This window comes from Equus caballus, chromosome 8, assembly GCF_041296265.1.
Source record: "Equus caballus isolate H_3958 breed thoroughbred chromosome 8, TB-T2T, whole genome shotgun sequence".
Lineage (NCBI taxonomy): Eukaryota > Metazoa > Chordata > Mammalia > Perissodactyla > Equidae > Equus > Equus caballus.
In genome coordinates, this window is record NC_091691.1 from 55,119,695 (window position 1) to 55,143,490 (window position 23,796).

The window sequence follows — 23,796 nt, forward strand, 5'->3', positions numbered from 1 at the left end:
TTCTATCAACAACATGCCAATAGCATCTTCCCAGTCGTAACAACCAGAAATGTCTCTAGACATTGCCAAACACTCCCAGGTGGGAAAAGAAATCATCCCCAATTGAGGACCACTGGCTTACAGTGTTTTGAAAACACATTAGGCTTGCTGTACCATGCTTGAGCACACTACTACTTAGTCTTCAGTCTAAAAGGTATCTTCCTCACCAAATTAAAAAAAAGTATAGCAAAAGGGACATATATATATACCACGTGGAACTGTATTGCATGGCATTTTAAATATAGTCAATGAGTGAGAATGGGCGATTATCAAGAAATTATGGATCTTTGAGATATATAATAAATAGCATTGCTTGTGTGAAGAATAGAGTCTTTCCAAAAATGTCCACTCATTCAGCAATTTACCAAGACTTTCTATGTACCACCAAGGACCAAAGGCTGTACATTTTAGTGGCAATTAATCAATGCTGCTTTAGGAATATTTGCAATCTAATGAAGTACAAAGACACCCAAATATTAAACTCTGGAAATCAATATGTAGAGTATAGAAACGACTATCTACTTTGAACGAACTGCAGAGCCACTATCCTTAATTTGCTGGTCTGGATTCAATAGCGGGAGTCAACTACACCTGAAAGTAATGTATCAGAGAATCAAAGCCATAGTTTCAGAGCTGGGAGGGCCCTAGTAGCATCTGTTCCAATATCTCATTTTATAGATGAAGAAATGAGTCCCAGAGAATTTATGCCAACTTTCAAGGTGTTATGGCCACTCCAGTGGCATAGCTGGCTTTGGGCGTAAAGCAACTGTTGAGTGGTACTGGTTGCTGTGTTCTAGTCCCTGGGATGAGCCAGCTGCATGGATGACCGATGCTCACCATTATGGCCCTCAACAACTACAGCAAGGACAGTGTGCTATGGGCCTCAGAGAAAGGGTGCCTTACCTCCTGTGAGAGGCTGTGGGCTTGGTTCTCAGAGAAGTCACACCTGCCTGGTGCTGGACCAATGAGGATGAGGAGGAGGAGGTTAGAAGAAAGTAATGGGCTCCAGAGGGAGAGAGTAAGCATGAGTCAGGCTGAGAGCCAAAGAGGGCAGAGACCATGTAGGACTCCAAGTCATCTGTGGGGCTGAAGATCCATCAGGCTGGGCAGGCAGGTGGGGAGTCACTTCAGAAAGAGCCTATTTTCACCACAGGTCCTCTTTTTTACAACATCAAACCAAGCTGGGAAAGCCTATGGTGGTTAACAATGTCGTAAGAATACCCACCTAATTAGCCTAGCTTTAGCCTAATGTAAATCTTCAGAAGGCTAAGCAAAGACTAATTTTTAAAATAATGTCATGTCCACATTGCTAATATAGAACAATTCCTAGTATTTTAACAATTAAGCACTACAGAGAAATAAAACAATCCACTGTGGTCCACCAGTTTCAAAAAGACAAATATAACTGATGGGTTATATATGGGAAATGTTAACATCGTAACAATTTCATTTTTTTATTAAGAACTTAAAAATGATAGTAAAATTTCAGTTACTAGCTGACCTCTATCTGTTTTACATACCTAACAGGCTTGAAAATTTCCCTTTTTAGAATTGATAATAGCATGCACCATCAATTACATTGAGGGGAAAAAAAAGTGCCAAATTGGAAGAATAGGTTAAAAAGAGCAAAATGGCTTTTGAAAAATATATTAAAAGTATAATGTTTATTTTAAAAGAAAACAATGAATTGAGCTACCTGTTTACATGGAGGGAGCCAACAGAAAATTTAAATCAAACTATACAAACCCAGCAAAAGTGAAAGAGAGCCTAGAACTTAAAGATTCTGTTCAGATTCTGGAATTGCAGGATCCCAGCGTATTGTGGGACAGAAGGCTTTGATAGCAATACAGTCTAATAAGATATTCAGGGATTAAGTCAGTGCTTCACAGACAGATGTGTCCATGTGCCAGTTGTTGCTAAGCTTTAATTTTTCCCCCTGTAATGTTTAATTTATCACACTGGTGCTTTCTAAACTAGAACATCTGTAAACAAGGTTAAGAATGACCTCCTTCCAATTTTACATCCGTGAACAGTGCCCCTTCTTCGTGCTCTAATTTTAGATACCTTAAAGATAAATAAATCTGTGGAGGGAAGAAAAAAAGGCTGCTTGTCTGACACTGTAATGTGTTCATCTTGGGCGAATACAAATTTCCTTTCTGCCTGGCTCGTAGTGCACACAACTGGCTCTTGATGCTCAAGCCGTATTCAGGCATCTCCTTCTGAGTCAAACGCAATTAAACAAACTTCTGCTAAATATTTAACAGCCTTGTGTAGTAATTAGCAGCAAATAATGGGAGCTTAAATTGATAATTGCTCAGAAATGTCCTCTTGCAAACGTTACAAATTTTCTGCTCCTCCCTTTTCTCTTAGATTTTTAATCCCAGAGGGGTTTTTTTTTTTCAAGAAGGATTTAGTTAGTGAAATTACCCATAGTCACATTACTTGGCCCAAGATCTTGCAGTCACGTTGGGTTGTTTCACATGAGCTGCAAGATTCCACCAGCATTACCTATTTCGTTTCTGTTTTGAAATCCATTGAAATTTAAAGTTATGTACCGGAAAGCTGTTGGAACAGGGCATTGATTTAGAAACTGACTGGCAGGCTTAGGATTTAAACTCTGGGCCGCTAGATTCAAAAGGTCATCTGATTAGAATGGGAGAAGCACAAGGCGTGGTAATTTATATTCAAAGGGTAACCTTTGTAGGGAGAAGGAGGGAGCAAAGACTCTCTCTGCTTTTCCACTTGATATGAACAAGGATTCCCTTCAACCAAATTCCAATAATTATGAAAAATAGTGTATTGAACTTTGGCAACAAGCAAAAAGAAATGCCACTTCTCTATACTGTATTCTTTCTTATACTCAAAACACTGCCACACTCTCTAGGAGGTAAACTCACATTGAGTAAGTCAAACATGTTATAAATCTTTATAAAAAAATCTTTCCCCATCATAAGTAACCAAAGACTTGTCTACCACGGCATTTGCTTTAGTAAATATACATAAAAAGAATAAAACTGTGAAAGGACAATGTATTGATTTACATAATTGAACTGTGTTAAGTATGACTGTGTGTGCATGAGCATGTGTGCACATGTGCACATCCATGCCTAAGCACAAGAGCATGCGCTGTGGAGAAGGGGAAAGAGTTACACACGTGCGTGGGTTCTACAGGTAAAATCCTCGTGTCTGCCTTTGATCGTTCTGTCCCTCAGGGCTCATGTTCCTGCATGAAGAATGCAACTAAAGGAGCCTCCGAGTAGCCCTTGTTTTAAATTCTAAGTCCTTTGAAAATGCAAACATTTCACAGGCTCAATTATATTTGGGTGTCTCTCACTTTAAATTAAAAAAAAAAAAAATCCGGGTTTGGAGAGAAGAGATAAAATTTCCAAACTCAAAGTTTGGTGGGTTTTTTTTTTTTTTTTTTCTTGCTTGCTTTCTTTTCTTTCCCCTTTCCCTGCATGTTTTTATGTACTGTAGAAAGTTTCAAGTCCCCTTTCTTTAACAATCTCCTGCCTCCTCATCTCCTGAAATCACCCCTGTTTATCAAGCCAGTTCACACAGGCACAAAGAGAAGAAATCAGGTACGCTTAAGTGTCTTTCTTATCCTGTACCGAACCTTGTCAGGTCTCAAGATATATTTGTATTCTCTCGTCCATCATCTCCTCTTGTCTCAGAATCTTTCAGGTCTTAAAATGGCAGAGCTTCCCCCAACCCACCATCTAGCCAAGAAGAGCCTCTTCTGGCTTCAGAAACCCATCCTTTTCACTCCCCCTCTCCTCCACTCCCGGGGCACCTCTTCGGGCATTGCTCCTAGGTCTGTGTGTCCTCACCCCTCATGCTGCAGAACTACTAGAAAGGCAGCCCTTTAGTTCTCCACACAAAGATGTGCTGTAGCTATGGTGAGAGTAATCTATAACCCTCACATCCTTATATAATTTGCTACTCCAAGTTAATTTTAATTCATTACAATAAAGCAATATAATTAAAAAAATAACTCTTTAAAGTGAAGTATTCAACATGATCCTGGAAGAAAGAAAGCTTTGAGTAACAGAGGGCCAGGCAGCAGGCATGGTGCATACTCATGCAAATTCAAAGGTGGGCTATAAACAAGTCCACACAGCCACACTGCCATGCATAAAGGGCCGGGCGACGGGAGGCCTCATTCTAATCAGTCCTCAAAGGAACCTGCCATACAGAAGTGGTACTTATTCTAATTTAAAGCCCTCATGCTTGCTTCAGTGTTGCAAAATTTATAAAAGAATAACTTCATTAAACCGCCTGGCACTTCAAACACAAATGCAAACCAGCCACAACACAGAAGGAGCTGGACAAGAGGAAGAGAAATATTCCCAGAGAGTTGTTAACTCAGATGTTCAAATAAAGTCTGCATTGGGTGCTTCTCTTTCCGACGACGTGGTTTGCTGTGCAACTTCCCTTCACCCAGGACTTCTGCCACATGGCTCTTGACTCCTGTCATGAGGCCTGTTGCTCCTGAGTCTGCTTAATAACACTGAAAATCATTCAAAGTGGTTCGGCCTCCACCTCACATGCAGAAATACATCTGGCAGTACCTAAATGAACGCTTTTCAATGTTCCTTTCCGGGTCTGCAAAGGAGATTGATTCTGAACACACCACTATTACAGTTCCCATTTACTTGGGTATATATTTCAGACTCACCAAAGTTGTTGAAAAACTAACATAAAAAAACTTTTTTCCCCTTAACCTCGGTCCTCAAGAAAGAAAGCAATTATATGGGTTAAGTGGAAACAATCTGCTGAATCCACGCACAGCACTGGAGAGAAGTTATTGTCACATCCTAAAACACACACTTTTAAGGAAAATTCTTCTTCTGCCCTGAACCAAAGAATCAAAGAAATGCTACAGTAAAATCACTTCAGGCTAGATTCCTAGCTACAATACAGTCTGTGTCAGAACACACATCATTTCATGCTGAACTGTCAGCATACTTCTCAAAATCGTTTTTTTGGAATGCAATGCGAAAACAATCCAGAAGCCTGTATACAGCTCCACACCTCTGAGAAAGCAGGTGTTACACACAGGTTGCGCTCGGCATTGAGATCTTGAGCGAGGCCAATAATGAAAGACTCCTTTCCTGTTCAGAGTTTCTCCTCTCCCAAGCCCAAAGCTGTGCTAAGGTTTTGCTTCTAAGAGAACAGGGTAAGCTTTCAAAAACTGTGAGAATGGAAATCCAGGGAGGGATAAGAGAAAATGATCTTAGGTTGAAATCTCTTAAGGTGAATCTCTCCAGAGGCGATAACAGCAGACTGTTTACCCCAGGCATTTTTCAAAATTTTGGAGTGAGGTTCTTGCTGTTGGTCAGAAGAGAGACCTGTTACAGGATACTGGGTTGACTGGAGGACTGATTGACACGATAGATGGGAACACTATAGTTGTCACCACAAAAACGCTGTGCGATGTGATTCATATTATTCCTAGGATAAACAAATATTGAAATTAATTCTCTATCATCCTTAGACATTTGTTTTATGGTGCTAAAAGCTCTTTTACATTCATGTAATGTAATATATGGGTGAAGGTAAGTTTGTATTATTTTTCTTCTCCATGAATAAAATAGGACTAATCAGATGGAAGGAGTGAGCTAATTCAATTACAGGCAGCCTTTATTATACAAGAAAATATGGATTATTGATCTCGTGGAGTTGGCAATGCATGATGCAAATTCAGTGAATGAAACCTGAAGGTTTGAACTTCAGACTATTTTTAGTCATGCTTAAATCTACTCGACCGGTATTCACTTTTGAAAAACCACCAAAAGAAAACAACATGAAGTAATTAAACCCAGGGCTCCAAAAGGGGACAAATGAAAGGTTAACTCAGAGGACTGAATGGCAGCCTGAGAAGGCCCCTTCGTGGGGGTGGCATCCCTGGTTCCTCTCCTACCGTGGAGGAGGAGAAATGGGAGGCTCTTTCAGCCTGTGTGTGCAGTGCTGAGTGAAAACTTCTTTGGGAGACTGAAATTTACTTCACAGGCATCTTGACAAATCGGACCTCATCCTGTAATGAGAACAAATGGATTGTTGTGGCTTTGCACTTGCGAGGCGGACTTGTTTGAAATACAGCTGGACTGTCCTAGCAAAATCCTTTTGTCTTTTATCTCTTAAAAAGTGCAATAATCAACCCTGGTTAGAAAGAAAGCAGCTCTGACTAGCAGGGTCACGTGGAAAGCAAAGCCTATAACACAAACACTAAAGGGAAAAAAGGTGAGCTCTGATTTTCAATGTATATTTACACACCTCAGGTCTGCCTTCCCATTTCCCCTTATAAATCTGCCCCCAGACACCATGGCATGCTGATTGCTGTTTGTACTCTGCTACAAAGTGCAGACCAGCCTGTCTCCTGTATTCCTTATAAACTTCTCCCAGCTCTTCCCTACCGAGCGCACACTCTGCCTTTTGACCAGGTTCACATCCTCCACCTTTTTGTGGACCGCAGCCAAGTGCCCCCCGACATGGCAGCACAAACAAAAGTATGCTCTTTTCTCCTCTATTTTTTTAAGAAGAGTAAAAAGGGTTCTGCATTTTGGTAGGCACGCCTCCAAAGCACAAGTAAGAGTCCATGTGGCATGTTTTCGAAAAAGACTCCAATGAAAGGGAGGAAGGAGGGATGCTAAACAATGCTGCACAAAGTTGCAGACTGTTCGGCTACAGTCCAGAAAATGAATCCAATTTTTCATTCTGTCATTATAAATATTTCATTGCAAATGGTACTGATTTTCTGCAACTGTGGTTAAGCAAAGGGCCTCTGTGTGAATATTTAAGGGAAAAAAAAAAAGGAGGAAGACAACGAAGAACAGGGAGGGGGAATGAAAGGTTAGCAACCAATTAATTTCTTACTTTAAATGTAAAAGATTCTGGGAGAAATTCAACAGTGATGTAGTGTGTGACTCAAAGAAGAGGGAAAAAAAAAACATTTACTCTGCTCTTCTTCTGACAGTTTCTCATAAAATATCTGCAGTCCATCTATCTTTTAGTACTCCAGGCTCCTCTGGAGAGCAGAAAATGGCGGTTTAAAGCTCACTTCAGTGCCAGTCTGCGGGAGATTGCTTTCCACAGGACCCCCGCTGATGGAGGCCTAGGGGAAGAGGCCCAGGAGTTATTCAATCAGCCCGAGACTCTGGGGCGGCTGGGGGTCCTTTGAGGGCTGATTATAAAGCTGCCCTCCTGTTGCCTGCCTCGGAACAGAACGAAATGAGCAGCCTCTTGCTGAGCAGATTCTGCAAGAAGGAATTTCACCTGTCATGGAGTTTGTCAGAATTTCAGGATTTATCTTGGTGCAAAATTAATAAAATACCAACCAGGATTTCAGGCTGACTACTCAGCTGTGTCATCTCAAAGTGATCTTTCACCCAAGAAAACCTGGACAGTGAGCACAGCCATTCTTGTCCTACTTTTCCTTCGGAGGGTGAGCGAGACGATGTGACTAATACCACCCAGACGTCAGGATGAGATTTTGAACCAATTACACACAAGGCTGAATTACGTGTGGGTGCTACCGTCTTAATGTGCGACCTCTCACCTCGCTGCTGTAGTTCTAAAGCCTCTTTGGAATAAGCCCGAGTCTGAAGCATAAAAAGGCCATTTCTGCAGTTTATAACACAGTAGGTCCCCTATGGCATCACATCTGTTAAATTCATACACTGGTATTTCAGGCCTGGATTTGATTTATCTTTTAAAAAGGAGTACTAACAACGGACTATGTTAAGAGCACATATTGTGAAACATTACAAATTAATCTCGGGTCAGCCGTGAGCAAGGAGGAGCAGTTTCATCTTTTGTTGTAACACACGCTGCCCTCCAGTCCATCCCCCTCTGGGATCCTAGCGGAGAGCGGGAGTAGGCAGTGGGAGTGGAAATGGGGAGGGAAGGAACACAGAGGGGAAGGGACAGGGAGGGGCAAACCTCTGCAGGCTCCGGGCTGCAGCAAGTTTGGGAGTTTGGCCATCTCTGCTCATTCCTCTTCAGAAGGTGGCTTGCACCACACAAATCACCACAGCTATTTTAAGTGGGGCTCTGTAAAGCCCAGGGTTTGATCCTTTTGAGCTGAGGCTTGGGCAGCCCCGAGGCAATTAGCTCTGGTCCTCAGAGTGGGCAGCATCACATCACAGATGGGGCAGTGTGTGGGGACTAGGTTGGCACTCACGCCACTGGCTGGCCCAAGCCACTGGACAGAGTGGGCAAACATTTCTCAGATTTGACTCCGGACTCTGAACTCAGGTTCAGAACAGGCTTAACTTGAATCGTAATGTACACCTTGTGTTGCATCCCTGGCCTCCCACCACGCTCAGACCGTGGGTGCCTCTTACTAACTGGTGATTGGCAGCACATCCTCAGCTCCCAGAGTCTGCGATTGGTTTAAGGCAATTGCAGCTTTCCTGTCCAGTTTCTAATCGACGTTTTCTAAATGAGACATTAAACAACACTGTAATGTGTCCCTTCTAGCTCTTCCCCCTAGTTAAATGACAAGACTGTTTTGGAGAGCCACCTTTACAAAGCGGTAGTAGCCTGACAATATTAATACCAAGAGATCTCAGGAAAGAGTGAGAGAGAGAGAGAGGAAGCTGGCAAGGGAAGGCACAGATGGTGGGCGGGGATGCAGGGTGCTCTCAGCAGGCTTCAGTGGAGATGCATTAACTCCACAGAGGGATGAGGGCTTCCCACCAGCACTGTCATGAATTATGACTGAGTACGGGAGTGAGGTCTTAGTGCCTGGCTCACAGCAAATAGACTGTTCTATTTTCCTGCACAATCACCTTTCACCCTTATAAACCCAAAGCACAGCAAAGCACACTGCTGATATTTAATGGTATCACAGTAGCCTTTTATGTGTCTAGAAGGCAGACAAACTTAGCAGATGTGCCCAGTGGTGTAAGTCAGATAATTATAAAATTAAGTTTTGGCAATGTAAAAAAGGAAACCTTTTACGGGCGGTTCGGGTTTCCAGTGAGAGATGGTCTTCCGCCAGCTGAGGAGCCACATCAAAGCAGGAGGGGACCACGAAAGAAAGATGCCAGCCTCTCAGACACACTGGGTACAAGAGAAAAGCCTCCCTTTTGCAAACTTTCTCCTCCTCTTACGGGAAAGCACTTCCAGCCCAGTTAGTTCCTCCACTCACCCATTCAATGAAGTTATCAATGAAGGAGGCCTGTTATTTTAGGCAGTTTAAAATTTCACCACTTTTAAAGGACTCGTTTACCCTGCCTTTCACTCCCGTTTAAAGCCTCGGAGTTGCTGTTCTAAATGACAGCACCGCGAGCACTCCTTTTAAGCACTATTCATCTCGCCCGCCACATCTCCGGCTTTTACAGAACACTGCTCTCTCTCCAATAAGGGAACTTACTCCTTCATAGCTGCAGGGCAGAGCCTGTTACGAGCTGTAGATTCGCTGCAAATATAACAATAAAGGATACAAATGTGAATTCCTCTTAAAATACACGCCTGGCTCTGAAGCTGCCTTGCCTTAGCAAACTCGATCAAGAGCAGCCTATCAATCGTTCTCCAAATGCACAGCAACAGCTCATTTCACGCGGCTGTCCAAGGGATGGCCACATCGATGGATCGGAAGATGCTGGAATGAATTCTTTGCTCGTTTCAGGGGATTTATAGTTGAAGTCCACGATTACCATCTCTCTCACTCTAATTGTGTCAACAGTTGGATATGGAAGTGGTGTTTTCCAATAAAAGATAAAAGTTTGTAAACATAAAGGGTCTATTCTTGGCGTTTTGTTTCTGCTAATGTGAGGAAACTGATCCATGTGTGGCGCAAACATCTAACATAGAAACACATATGTGGGAATTCAATGTGCCTCTCTAGATTGCAGAATGTTCTAGAAATTTGGATTTCCAGATCTTTCCAAAGGATCTGATTAAAAAGGTGCTGAGACAGAGCTCTGCCTTTACAGGACAATCATGCCGGCAGATCTTCTGGTGCTGTGGCAGCAGGCTGCCTTGGCGACATAGAAGATGGCAGGGCCAGCAAAGCCCAGCCAAAGCAGAATGTGGCAGAGGTGATGAACATTTCCAGGGGGTGGAGAGGGAGGAGGTTGCAGAACTGGCCACAGTGCTCTTCAGTACACCCTAGCTGGATGCTCCATAAAGTCGCACTGATGGCAGTTCGGAGATGGCCATCTGTCGTCAACTCTGGGCCAGACAAAAAAATAATGTAATGGCAGATCACTAACAACAGGGCTGTTGGAGGAGGGAATGAATCCTAGAACGAGGAGGTGGTGCTCCATCTTTTAATAGCGAAAACCAGCCATCGATATGAACATCAAGAAATTAATGGATGGAGAATTTTTAAAAACTGAGCTGGGGTGCGGTAGAAACGATTCAAATGTAAATCAAGTGGTTTTAGCTTATTGCAATTACCTCTGCTGCCCTTACTTCAGTCATATTAACCACTTGATTCTTGAAAATTTGACTACCAGGACACATGGTAAAGCAGTGAGGGCCAAATTTAGAAAAAGGTGAGCCCAGGTTGTGCCTCCAAGCATGCCCACACAGATTAGCATTTATTGGTACAAAACGGGTAATTGAAAATGCATTTACTCATTTAGTCCAAATGAGTTCATTGTGACAATCATGCTTATCTATCTTTCTGTAGGCTTGCTTAATTTCTAGATGCAGTTTTATTAAAAAGCCAAATAAAGCTACCTCATCTTTATATGCTTTATGAATGCTATAAAATTTTAAACTCCCTTCTTTCTCAAGAAAAACTCTAGCTTTGTGCTACTGCATAAATGATAGGAAGAAAGAGGGGGTGGGGAGTGAGGAAGAGAGAGAAAGAGAATGAACAGCAGTGAAACTGAGGTTAGCCATGTCCTATTTCTTTGTCCTATATGATTAACTTTCTGCCTTCAATGGTAAGGACAATCAATCCTGATTGAATTATCCAATATTAACAGCTGAAAGTGATCAAAACTAATGGTGAAAACATAGCGCCAATCAATAAATCAATGCAAATGATTCGGTTCCTGGAGATCCGATCAAATAAAAGAGATAGATCAATTTAACCACTGAGCAAATTAAGTGGAAGTTGCTGCAGCACCAATTTACTTCAAAGCCCCGCAGGCCCACAAAGCAGAGAAATGAGGCGGCGTAGAAACGGACCAGTTCCAGAACCACATGCTCACTTGATGCAATTTATACTCCTGCAAACCTGAGTCTATGCAATGTGTTTAGGGCTGCAATTTCAGCCCTAAGAACAGAAGATACACAGAGGTCCAATGGGTCTAACAAAATGGAGAGCTAAGGTACAAGGCACAGACCACTCAGGGAGAGGCAGAAAATACGCCCCCCACACTGACTGTCCTCCAAAATGATCAATATGGAACAAAGGTATGCAGGCCCAGACACGGGGATGGGCAAATCTCTCCAATCTGGGGGTCCCAAAGGAGGACCACACGATGACAGGCAAAGCAGGACAGGGTTTGGAGTCTTATAGTTGGAGTGGGGATAATGAAAGAAATTTCAAGCTCTGTTAGAAATAAAAACAAAACAATAGAAAAATATAGAAAAGTTAGGAGAAGAAGATGAGTATGAGGGGCAAAATAGCTTTAAAGGTACTTCTTTTAGATGGGCTATGAGTAGTAATATACTCTTTTCCATTCCTCTTGTTTGCAAGAGGACTTCAGCCTGACTTGCATAAAAATATGAAAACAAACTAAAATCAACCTTTCCCCACCTCATAGCCAGATCCCATCTTGTGTTTTATGGAGGGGAAAGATAAAAATTTCTTGTTTTGGCCAGAAGTCCTTAATTTGGAGGAGGGGGGAAAAAGGTCAGGTTGTTTTGAAATACATCTCTGAAAGCAAATATAAATGTTTAGTTTTATAGTTATACTCCAAAAAGAAAAAAGAAAAAAAAAGAAGCCTAAGTCTCTTTAATCGCTTGAAAAAGATGAATGTTTAAAAATAAGAATTTTTATCTGAAAACCAATTAACATGAAACTATGTCAAGGTATGATTAATTGGGAAATTATTCCAGTGAACTAGAACAGAGAACTAAGGAAAATTCTGACATGTCTGGAATAGAGATCTCACTTCCAGGTAATGATGAATCTTGATTTTGTCTACTCAGGTCAGCATCAGGAGCAGGGAGAGGGCAGGCACCCGTGTTCACCCATGCCTGTTCTGTCCCACACTCTGCACAGAGCGCTCAGTATCAGCCACTCCCCAGCACTCGCACCAAGACCCTGGGAGTTAGGCATGATGCTATGTTGCCTCCTGCACGCCCATTTTACAGATGATGAAACTGAAGCCCAGAGCCAATAGCTTGTAAGTGGCAGTGACTCAAATCAAACTCTGGTGATTCCTCTCTGCAGCTCATGCCCTTTCCCCTGTACTCAGCTGCCTACACAGAATTCAAAGCAAAATAAATAAATAAATAAATAAAGCAAATGAAAAAACCCACAAAAACTATTTTTTTAAAACCACTAATGATCTGAGATTTTATGGGTGGCTGACTCTCCCACATCCAGATACTGGAATCATATCCATCCTTCGAAACCAGCTTGAATGCCTCCCACATGATGGCTTTCTTGATTCTCTCAGTTGGGGGATAAACATCTTTTGGAATACTTACAACAGTTTATTACATATTACCTCATAGTACAGTTAATCATATGCATATCCTATCTTTTCCAGCAGACTGTAAATACAATATATTTTAATTACTTTTGATGTGCCATAGAGTGCTTGGAATCATAGTGAATTTAAAATGATGAAATTATATTTTGTATAAATATTTTTAAATTAATAAATATATTTTCTTACCTAATAATGGCCCTGGGACGATAGTACTATATAGTATAGCACCTGTGATTTTGACTATTAACAAGGACTCTTAAACGTCTCATCACATATTATTTAATAATTTGAGACACAAATTTGTACTACATTTATTAAAAGGCCAGTTTAGGAATGTAGCTAAGTTAGCGAGGGACCCAGTGAGCTGCTCAGCAGCCACATTTAAATGATGTATTGTTGTCTTACATGTCGCATCCTGTAAGTAGTAATTCATTTTCTTTCAGAAATATGATCATAAAACTTGAGCATTAGTTAGGCTCTGAAAAATACGCATCAAAATCAGGTGATTTGGTGGGAAAGGGATTTGAGAAGAAAATCAAACAGCTGTAGAGACAATTACATATTTAAACTTAAGTGATATCTGAAAATCTTGGTGTATCCCTCAGAATGTCAAATGACTACTGGATTTTGGACGTGGAAAACACCGCATTCATGAATTAATGAAGGAAAGGGGTAAGTATCAAAGTAATATTTGATTCAAAAGGAATTGAAATACCAGAATCTCAGAGCCTAAAGTTCATCTGGGCCAGTTCCCTCTCCCACTGCTGGAATTCCCTTTGTGCCCATTAAATTCAGAACATGACGCCTGATGGAACTTTCTATGAGGACACATTAGAAGAGGATGATTTGATCACTGCCATTGAATTGCAGCTTTTCTAGAGGCACCAATTAAACAGTAATTACTGTATTGAAAGAAAGTGGCCTATTCAACAGGATTTTTACAAACACACCACTTGCTCACACCTGTATAAACCACTTTGGATACAAATATGCATTGTAGGATATTATTCTTGGACTACACCATCCCTCTCTCAAAGCAGCTTCCTTAAATTCTGCAGAAAAAGTTTTGAGGTCTATTAGGAAAACATGTGAAACATTCAACATATTCATTCACTTTTAAAATAACAAAATGTTCATTTAGTTCAAATAATGCACTCTTATTCCAAAGCACATCTTCCCTACCAGCATGCTAGGTGGCCTTTGAAATATACCAGAATTCCTTGCAAAAATAGGGGGAAAACTCTACCAAAAGAAAAAGCTTATATCCTGTTAAGAATTATACATTATATATCTCTGGACTGGCATTTAGAACTTTTGGTCAGAAAGGTTTAGGGATCATGTGAAGAACATAGCTTCCACACTGGCAAAAGCTGTGTCCTAGACTGAGTGTTCCATAGAAATAGAAGTTTTTAATTTTAAAAGGAATTGGGGTCTGTGATGTCCAGAGGATGATGTCTGAGTCTTTGATTTTTTGAAGATGGACAGTGTATAATAAGGATTATCTGAATTCTGAATGGCCTAGTAGACAATGTTAACGAAAATAACGTGTGTGTGTGTGTCTGTGTGTGTGTATTAGGTATACAGTTTTATACCCAACAAAGCACTTCTCTCCAAAAAAAAGATGCTTCTGTGTTTTTAACTGGGTATAAACAGTGAAAGAAATGTAAATTACTTTTATGGTCATGAAATCATTTATGCGCCATTAAAAGACATACCACAGTTATGATACTGGGCAATTTTGGAATGCTCATCCTAAACTTGCCCTATTATTCTCTCTCTGATATAAGAGCCAAATAAACTATATGGTTTCAAATCTCCAAGAGGATTTCAGTCTTGGGCTTTAGTTTTATAATGTCTTGTGAAAGTTCCTTCTTTCTGAACTTTAGTGGTATAAAACAGTAGATGAGTTCAATTGGTGTGACGTGTCAGTTTTAAAATTTGCATTTACTTTACATACCAAGGCATGAACTACAGTGGGCTGATAAAATAGCTTCATTTTTCTACTCTGCTATTATTTTGGTTACAGATCGTATTTTCTATTGCCACCTTAATTTCAGTTTATTGTCTCCCTCATTCTAGAAATTAACAAAATTGTATTATGGTTTTTGTATACTTATCTTGCTCACTTTCTATACAGGAAATAAAATAAATCAATATTTAAAAATTACATTAATCCCATCCTCTAAGCACAGGTGTAAAGATAATTTGGGCAACGAAAGCAAATGAACAGGACAGTGAACCCTTAAGCTTAAAAGATAAAAATTAACACTCTCAAAACTAGAAAAAGTGAAGTTAGCTCTGATTCATTTTTCTTAAGATATTGAAACTCAAAGTCCCTGTTATTACTGGTGATTCTAGAAAATAGACCTACATAGATATTCCAATGACTGTATGTATTAGCTCTGTAATAATCAACAGGCACTAACTATAAATACCATTCTCATCAAAAGAATGATGCACATAGTGAGCCTGAGTATTCATATCAAGACCAAATGTGTATGATTTTGAAAAATAACAGGATTGAAAAATAATGCTCATGGCTTTGGATTATAAAATAAGTCTTATTTTGGCCCAGATCACAATTAGAATGCATGAGTCAGAGACGCTTTGAGAGATGTTTGCCCTCATAAGATCTTAAAGACTCAGAAAGAGTTGTGTGTTTTGTACCATATCTTCTATACCAACAGTTTTCAAAGGGTGGCTTCGGGACCTCTGGGGGGCTCCCAGATCCTTTCAGGGGGTCTGTTAGGTCAAACTATTTTCATAATAACATTAAGACCTTATTTGCCCTTTACACTCTCATTATCTCATGAGTGTACAGTGGAATTTTCTAGAGGCTACTTGACAAGTGATGACACAATCTTTCTGGCAGCTAGTAGAATTGCTTGCTTGCATATTCTTGTGTTTAAAACACTTCTCAATTTTCATATCTGATATGGAAATATCAATAGATAATAATCCACAAAAATCAAAGCGCTTTGTGGTCCTCAGTCATTTTTAAGTATAAAGGCATCCTGAGATCAAAGAGTTCGAGTACCACTGGTCTATACTAATTGTAGAAAAGAGTGAACACTGTACATTCCATGAAACCCTAAAATATACCATAAAAGAAACCAGGAGTCCTGAAGCATGTGTTTAATTGTTTAGTTTTGTCTGCTCTACAATAGGCCACAGGCCACCACTGCCACAATGTTGGGTTCTTTTAAGGAAAGACATTGAAGCCTTACTACCAGGTTAGTCACATTAGAATCTATTAATACAGTACAAAAGTGGAAATTTGTTGTAAACTTTTTTTCTAGAACATAAATACAAATGATTTATCCTTTGATACCTATTGTAATAAGAATATATTTTCAAACAGAAATTTAGGTTAAGACACACTTTTAAACCATAGTCTAACTTGGTCTATCTTCTACATCCAATTCACAAACAGATGTGACAGAGTAGAATCCTATTTAGAAGTGATAAAAAGTAAGATAATTACTTTAATTTTGGTCCACTGACACATTATGACAATTTAATAGGCTTACTGATTTTTTCATGTATTTTTTATTTCACCTCCTTAATTTGATATTTGTTCACTTATAGAATGATAACTGAGAGGGCAAACTGTAACTCCCTTATTTTGACACATAATTCATGCAAATGTGGTTTCCCCAGAACCCAAGGAGGTACAAAGCTGCCCAGGGTTCACAGCGTGGGATGGGAGACCCAGGGTCCAGAGCGTGGGATGGGAGACCCAGGGTCCAGAGCGTGGGATGGGAGACCCAGGGTCCAGAGTGTGGGATGGGAGACCCAGGGTCCAGAGCGTGGAATGGGAGACCCAGGGTCCAGAGCGTGGGATGGGAGACCCAGGGTCCACAGTGGGATGGGAGACCCAGGGTCCACAGTGGGATGGGAGACCCAGGGTCCAGAGCGTGGGATGGGAGACCCAGGGTCCAGAGCGTGGGATGGGAGACCCAGGGTCCACAGCATGGGATGGGAGACCCAGGGTCCAGAGCGTGGGATGGGAGACCCAGGGTCCAGAGCGTGGGATGGGAGACCCAGGGTCCAGAGCGTGGGATGGGAGACCCAGGGTCCACAGTGGGATGGGAGACCCAGGGTCCAGAGTGTGGGATGGGAGACCCAGGGTCCACAGTGGGATGGGAGACCCAGGGTCCAGAGCGTGGGATGGGAGACCCAGGGTCCACAGCGTGGGATGGGAGACCCAGGGTCCACAGTGGGATGGAAGACCCAGGGTCCACAGCGTGGGATGGGAGACCCAGGGTCCAGAGCGTGGGATGGGAGACCCAGGGTTCAGAGCGTGGGATGGGAGACCCAGGGTCCACAGTGGGATGGGAGACCCAGGGTCCAGAGCGTGGGATGGGAGACCCAGGGTCCACAGCGTGGGATGGGAGACCCAGGGTCCACAGCGTGGGATGGGAGACCCAGGGTCCACAGTGGGATGGCAGACCCAGGGTCCACAGCGTGGGATGGGAGACTCAGGGTCCAGAGCGTGGGGTGGGAGACCCAGGGTCCAGAGCGTGGAATGGGAGACCCAGGGTCCAGAGCGTGGGATGGGAGACCCAGGGTCCACAGCGTGGGATGGGAGACCCAGGGTCCACAGTGGGATGGGAGACCCAGGGTCCACAGCGTGGGATGGGAGACCCAGGGTCCACAGCGTGGGATGGGAGACCCAGGGTCCACAGCGTGGGATGGGAGACCCAGGGTCCACAGCGTGGGATGGGAGACCCAGGGTCCACAGTGGGATGGGAGACCCAGGGTCCACAGCGTGGGATGGGAGACCCAGGGTCCACAGTGGGATGGGAGACCCAGGGTCCACAGCGTGGGATGGGAGACCCAGGGTCCACAGTGGGATGGGAGACCCAGGGTCCACAGCGTGGGATGGGAGACCCAGGGTCCACAGCGTGGGATGGGAGACTAAGGGGTGGGAGGGGCTCTGAGTCCCTGCCTCAACCAGGTCAGCTCCTCTTCAAGTTCTTTCAGGGATTCAATACAAAAAAATAATAATAATTATCCAGCCACCTCATTTTAGGCTAAATAACTTTACTGTTAATAATAATGCTCATAATAAAAAAATAATTCTAAGTTCAAATCCATTCTCCTCCAAGGGCACTGACAAGATTTAACAAAAATTTGTTACTCATATCATTTCATCAGAAAAATGAAGATAAGTATTGTACCCATTTTTCAGATGAAGAAATAAAAAAAAAAAAAAGAGTTATTTTCCTTTAACAATAAGTGACACTTCTCGGATAGAATCCAGGTCTGTGACTCATATATTTAAGTATTATGAGCTATCAGTTTATTGTTAAGCATAAACTGTTCAGAGACATTATACCATTGCAAGGTCACACATCTAGCAAGCAGGACACTCAAGGCTAAAACCAACGTCTTTGGGTGCCAAAATTTTCAACTATAAGGCTGTTACTGAGGAATAATTATTCTATGCCTTTAAGTAGAAGAAATACATACTGGACAAGAGTATAGCTTCTTTCTTCTCTTCCCTTCTCCCTTCCAATTTTAAGCCCCTCAGGACAACAATAACCTGGACATCCATCCAGCCTGGAGCCCAGTGGGAACAGACCATGAATAAAACAGGATTTGGGAGAATGGGCCATGACAAACGAGGTGAATGATCCCACAGTCCAATAAATCTGACCCCTAAGTCTATCACACTGGGTCAGAAGGTCCAATTATAGGTCTGTTCTAGTTCTTTTTATGATTGACAGCAGCCAGAGGCAAAATTACTTTGGTGTCTGTTAATCCAGCCTCTAATTTTCCCTTTGCCTCAATACATACAAAGCATCATGGTGGCCCAGGGCGAGTGGTACTGTGAATCCAGATTTAAAAAGCCCTTGTTTCCCATAAGAAGAGCAACCGAGTTCAATCCTAGTCCTCCTCACGGGGACATTACCTGAAGCTCTGTTTGGAAGAAAAACTTCTGTGGACATTGTGTGCAGTCGTAGATCTTGTCTTCTTGTCCATGGGCAGAGAAAATATGCTGCTGCAACTTGTTTGCTTGAACAAACACTGAAATGATAAAAGAATGGTGAACTTTGGGTTATTTTCTTTCCGAAATCCCCTCGGTCGATGACTCTGTGAACAGACCCAGACTGAGCAGACTGAATGGCACTCCTTCTGGGTGTGACAACTGCTAGGGACCTGGGGAGAGCTGAGCCACACTTGCTCATGGTTGGGTCTCTGACTTTTGTTGAGATGCACTCTACTAAGCACCTAATTCAACCCAAACAGCTCCAAAGTAAAGGTTTACGGAGGCCCAGCTCCCTATAAATCTTTTAAAAATAAAGCTGAAAATTGTCAAATGCACAGCACTCTCTGAACAGAAATGACTCTTATTTCTCAGCAACCCACAGGTTAAGAAATCATAGATGCCAAAACCCTGTTTATTATATTTGCCTAAAGTTATAGCTAGCAAATAGTTCTCTATTTAAATGTGTTAATGCTAAAAATTATATCCCACAGCTACTCTGGGGTGCTGTCTATAAATGTGAAACAGAACGGCAGGTAAATTCTCTTTGGATACTTTAAGATCAACTCAGCCTACACACCGAATGCAAGGGTTTCAATAATATAAACATGTTCAATTTTAATGACTACAAAACAAGGCCCTAAGACTGTGTAACAGTTTACCTAGGAGACATACTATTAATAATTAAATTGTATATGCCAGAGGCAGTGTTTGGGTTGGCAGAACTGACTTCTGATGGATGCCTGGTGCACTGTGACCTAAAAAAGTTTGCATCTACAATATTAATCTGTATAGGCAGGGAAAGGATTTATTAAAGATGTTGGCATTTGACTTTGACTCCACTCTAATCATTAAAATTATTCTAATTGCCAGCCAACCTAAAATATTAGAATATTGTTCTTGTGAGTCATACATTTTAATCACATTTCTCATTACCTTCAAAAACTGCTCAGATTTCCTCTCCCACCTAACATGTTTTATATTGGAAGGGTTCTTTTCTTTTTTTTTTAATTGTTATTTCTAAAATTACTTCAAGATACACTAAAACAATTCAGGTCTGTCAGCACAGAAAATGCAGGCTGTTCACGATTAATGCATTTTGTCTCTTCTCTACATCAACAAAAAGAAATGGGGTTTTTATACAGATTTACAACTGATCTCCATATAACTTAGCACATTTTACGAGGCTTCTGGCCACAACATGAAAGAACTATTTTATTAGGGGTCTTAATCATGAGGAGACCTATGACCCAGTCCTGCTTACGAAGACTTATTATGAGGTTTTATAAAGAACTCAGACTCCTGGCTCATTGTATCTTAAGATAAATACTATGTATGGTAAAAACATAACACTATGTATTTTTAAATACAAATTTGGAAGAATAAAACAACAGTTCCAAAAGAAGGAGTGGCTGATAGAATTATTGAACAAAGGAGCCTCACAGGCAGATGAAGGCAGAACCATCAACACACTCAGGTACAACTTGTGCCAACTGTGCAATGAACACGGCCCCTTTCTATTTTATTACAAGACAGAAATCTATAGGCTGAATGCAGTGAAAGTTAATAATCGATGCTTGGAATTTTGCTCTGCAAACAAAGAAGTCAATTTTGAGAGAAGGATATATTTTTGTCTTGTTCTACTTTTTCTGACAAATGAGAAGGAAACCTGGCCTTGACAGGCTTGACCACTGAGTCTAAGACACATGCAAAATGATCACAAAGGATTTTCCAGAATAACTTTGCCATTGTCAGGGAGTACCAGAAAGGTGTGTGATCGTATTTCAACCCCTAAGGGCTTCAAATTATAGTTTCTGATTTACATTTTTTTTCTCGGCTGAAAACTATAATGCTACAACATCTAATAAGTTTCTTCTTAAAGGTATAAATGTATATCAACTTCTATTTTAAAAATCCAATTTCAAAGGAAATAAATGCCTCATCTAGTCAGTTTTCTAGTTCAAAGAATTTTGGAAGGGTTTTAATAATGTCTTTTTATTTCTTATGAGGAATGTTCTAAAATTCTTCATGTTTAAATAACAGACATGAGCTGACAACACAGCTGCACTTTTGGTCCAACGTCTTGTGATGAAAAAGCAGCTCTGTGGAGGCAGTCTCGGCCTTGGTAACCTTCTAACACGGAGAGGAGAAAAGTGAGCAAAACATGGATGTCGTTTTCTAAATGGAAAAGTACAAACTTCTGAAAGAACTTGAAATGCCATTTGTTCATCCTGACAGTTAAACTTCCTGCCCATTTGAGCCTTAAAGTGGGCGGCAATCAATAATGCTAATAAACAAAAATCAAACGTCTTCTCCTCAAATTGAACGGAAGTCATATCTGTAAAAGGCCAAAGCAGTGGGAAGTATGCTTTGGTAGGAAAGACATGACGTGGACATGAAACGCTCCAGAGTTTTCCTGAAGTAATCTTCCTACCTGTAAAACAGACGGGACACTTGAAGGTGCCACCCATCCCTTCAAAGCTGTGCTCTATCAGGTGGCACTGGAGTTTGGCAGGGGAGTCGAAGGTCTGGCTGCAGAGTTTGCATTCATGGTTCAGTCCTTCATCTGTTAAGGAAAATACATGGACAGAAAAGGTGAAACCTATCATATCTTTAATAGAGAGTTAACTATAATTTCATACATTAAGTTATTTCCATCACCTAAAATAAATATGTAATAGTGTATACAGTTTCTGGTTATTTTACATTTATGACTTTATATCAATTTAAAACATTTCTGAAATTTAAAATCCAAAGATAATCAGAAGTCAGATTTTATCTTAGGGTAATGCATTTTATAAGCTTTTAAAGTATAATTGGTATATCAACAATGAGGCATCTCCTTTTCTCTAATTATCATGATTTTATGGGCTGTGTATTTTCAAAGTCCTAAAATAAAGGACCCATAGACAAATGGACAGCTTCTTCCTCAGGCCTCTATTCTGGTTTATATAGAAGGTTCTAGGAGTTTCTATTTCTAATCATCAGATTTTCAGTAGTATTCCCATTATTACAGGCTTTCTTCTACTTCCAAGATTTTCTGGCAATTTTGAAATATTGGTAATGCTTCTAGTATCTTAAAAACACTCTTTTCTCTGCTTGGTACTCCCAGTTTCCCGCATCTTCTTCATTCATGGCTCCTCTGACTGTGTAAGACAGTGTCAGGTTCACCTCCTGATCTAGATTCTGCCCTTCTCCAAAGGCACTTTTACCAGCTCCAGGCTCACTTTTTTTTTTTTTTAAAGATTTTATTTTTCCTTTTTCTCCCCAAAGCCCCCCGGTACATAGTTGTGTATTTTTAGTTGTGGGTCCTTCTAGTTGTGGCATGTGGGATGCCACCTCAGTGTGCCTTGATGAGTGGTGCCATGTCCACACCCAGGATTCGAACCAGCAAAACCGCGGGACACTGAAGTGGAGCACACGAACTTAACCACTCGGCCACGGGGCCGGCCACCTAGGCTCACTTTTGATTTTTCTCTGATACCTTAGGAACAAGATGGTAGAAAAACATTTTACCGAAATAACAATTGCTATATAAAGTGAAGAGTCTGTGTTATGGATAGCAACCGTTATTTTATTTATTTATCTACTTTTGGAAGATTAGCCCTGAGCTAACTACTGCCAATCCTCCTCTTTTTGCTGAGGAAGAGTGGCCCTGAGCTAACATCCATGCCCATCTTCCTCCACTTTATATGTGGGACGATTACCACAGCATGGCTTGCCAAGCGGTGCCATGTGCGCACCCGGGATCTGAACCCGTGAACCCCAGGCCATAGAGAAGCAGAACGTGCGAACTTAACCGCTGCACCACCAGGCTGGCCCCGAAACCATTATTTTTATGTTGCCTATTTCCTCATTAAAGTGTTTATGAATTTTAAAATTTAAGAATTATCCTAACTCGTTTCAATTTGCAATTATAATAAATGAAGACCAGTAGCACAGGAACAAACAACCTAACACTTCTTTAGTGCTTACAGTGTTTCAGACACTGTTGTTCTAACTGCTTACAGATAGGAATTCATTTAATTTATCAAGTACTACTATTATTCCCATTTTACAGATGAGAAAATGAGGCCTAGAGAGTTTAAGTGACTTTGCCCTGAGTCACAGACCAATATTTGGTAGAGCCAGAACTTAAACTCAGGCAGTGTGGATGCAAACCCAGGCATACTGGCCTCAGGGTCAATGATCTGAGCAGATGTCTACCAGCTACCCCATGACTACTTATTAGGATGAGTAGGGCTAACAGGCTGCAATTTAACCTGGCTTGTTATCAAGTTACACTTTTATATTCTCTTATTTGCAATGATTAAAAATGCTACTAAGGAACATCTGTGTTGGATACTCTAGGTCTAGAGAATGAAAGACATATTCACACCATGCGGGTAACAAGTCTATACTGCAAAGTTATTTCCTTTCATTCAACACAACATGCATGTGTAAGTCCTTCACCAGTTGATATTACTGGGAACACAAAGGCCCAATTACAAAGCGAATTATTATTAGCTAACTAGGAGTAAAATCACTCTATTTGTATTCCTAATCTTTCTTCTCACACAAGTCTGAGTCTTTAGAAGCAGAGGATTGGAATTTGTAAAAAGAGAAGCAAAGCACTAATTAAGCCACCCAGTACTGTCTACATTTCACAAGAGATAAAAACCTACTCGGTATTTGGGTGGCACAGTAAATTCCCTGATTATAATTATGTAAGAAGGAGTTTAATTGTGCATACCGACATGACAAGGGGTTATACAAAAAGCTTTAGGGATTATATAAGATCAAGGGTTTTTCATCTGTTCCTTTCTCTCTTTTTTCAATCCTAAAGTCACAAAAAAATTTCCAAATTTTAGATATTAAGAAAGATAAGAAACACTATTTATTTTAGGGAATTGGATAAGTTAATCATCAGAAATCCTTGCCAAATTTAAATGTTTCCTATTTCCTCAATGCTGTATATCTTTATTTTGATAGTAAGAAGGTAATTAAGAGTTCTAATTTCATCTTTAAATCATGTGTTTTGCACAAGAACCAAGATGTGGCCTATGCGTGTGAGCAGGGATACGCATTTCCAGGATCCTTAAACTTACAACATTTGTGAAGTAACATATACTGGCCTGGTGGGTTTTCTTAGGGATAATG

The 23,796-nt window shown here is 41.0% G+C and overlaps 1 protein-coding gene across 8 annotated transcripts in view; it reads right to left on the reverse strand.

Annotated features, from left to right (window-relative positions):
• ZNF521 (zinc finger protein 521) overlaps positions 1–23,796 on the reverse strand; it is a 273,513-nt gene that overhangs the window by 8,456 nt on the left and 241,261 nt on the right. For all 8 annotated transcript variants that reach the window (XR_011441446.1, XR_011441447.1, XM_023647587.2 and 5 more), the window contains 2 exons: positions 21,092–21,223; positions 18,583–18,698 (listed from right to left, as the gene is read on the reverse strand). Coding sequence is in view for 6 of the 8 variants with exons in the window: in XM_023647587.2 (XP_023503355.1) it covers positions 18,583–18,698; positions 21,092–21,223 (248 nt within the window). In the remaining 2 variants the exon portion in view is untranslated. The remainder of the gene's footprint in view (positions 1–18,582; positions 18,699–21,091; positions 21,224–23,796) is intronic.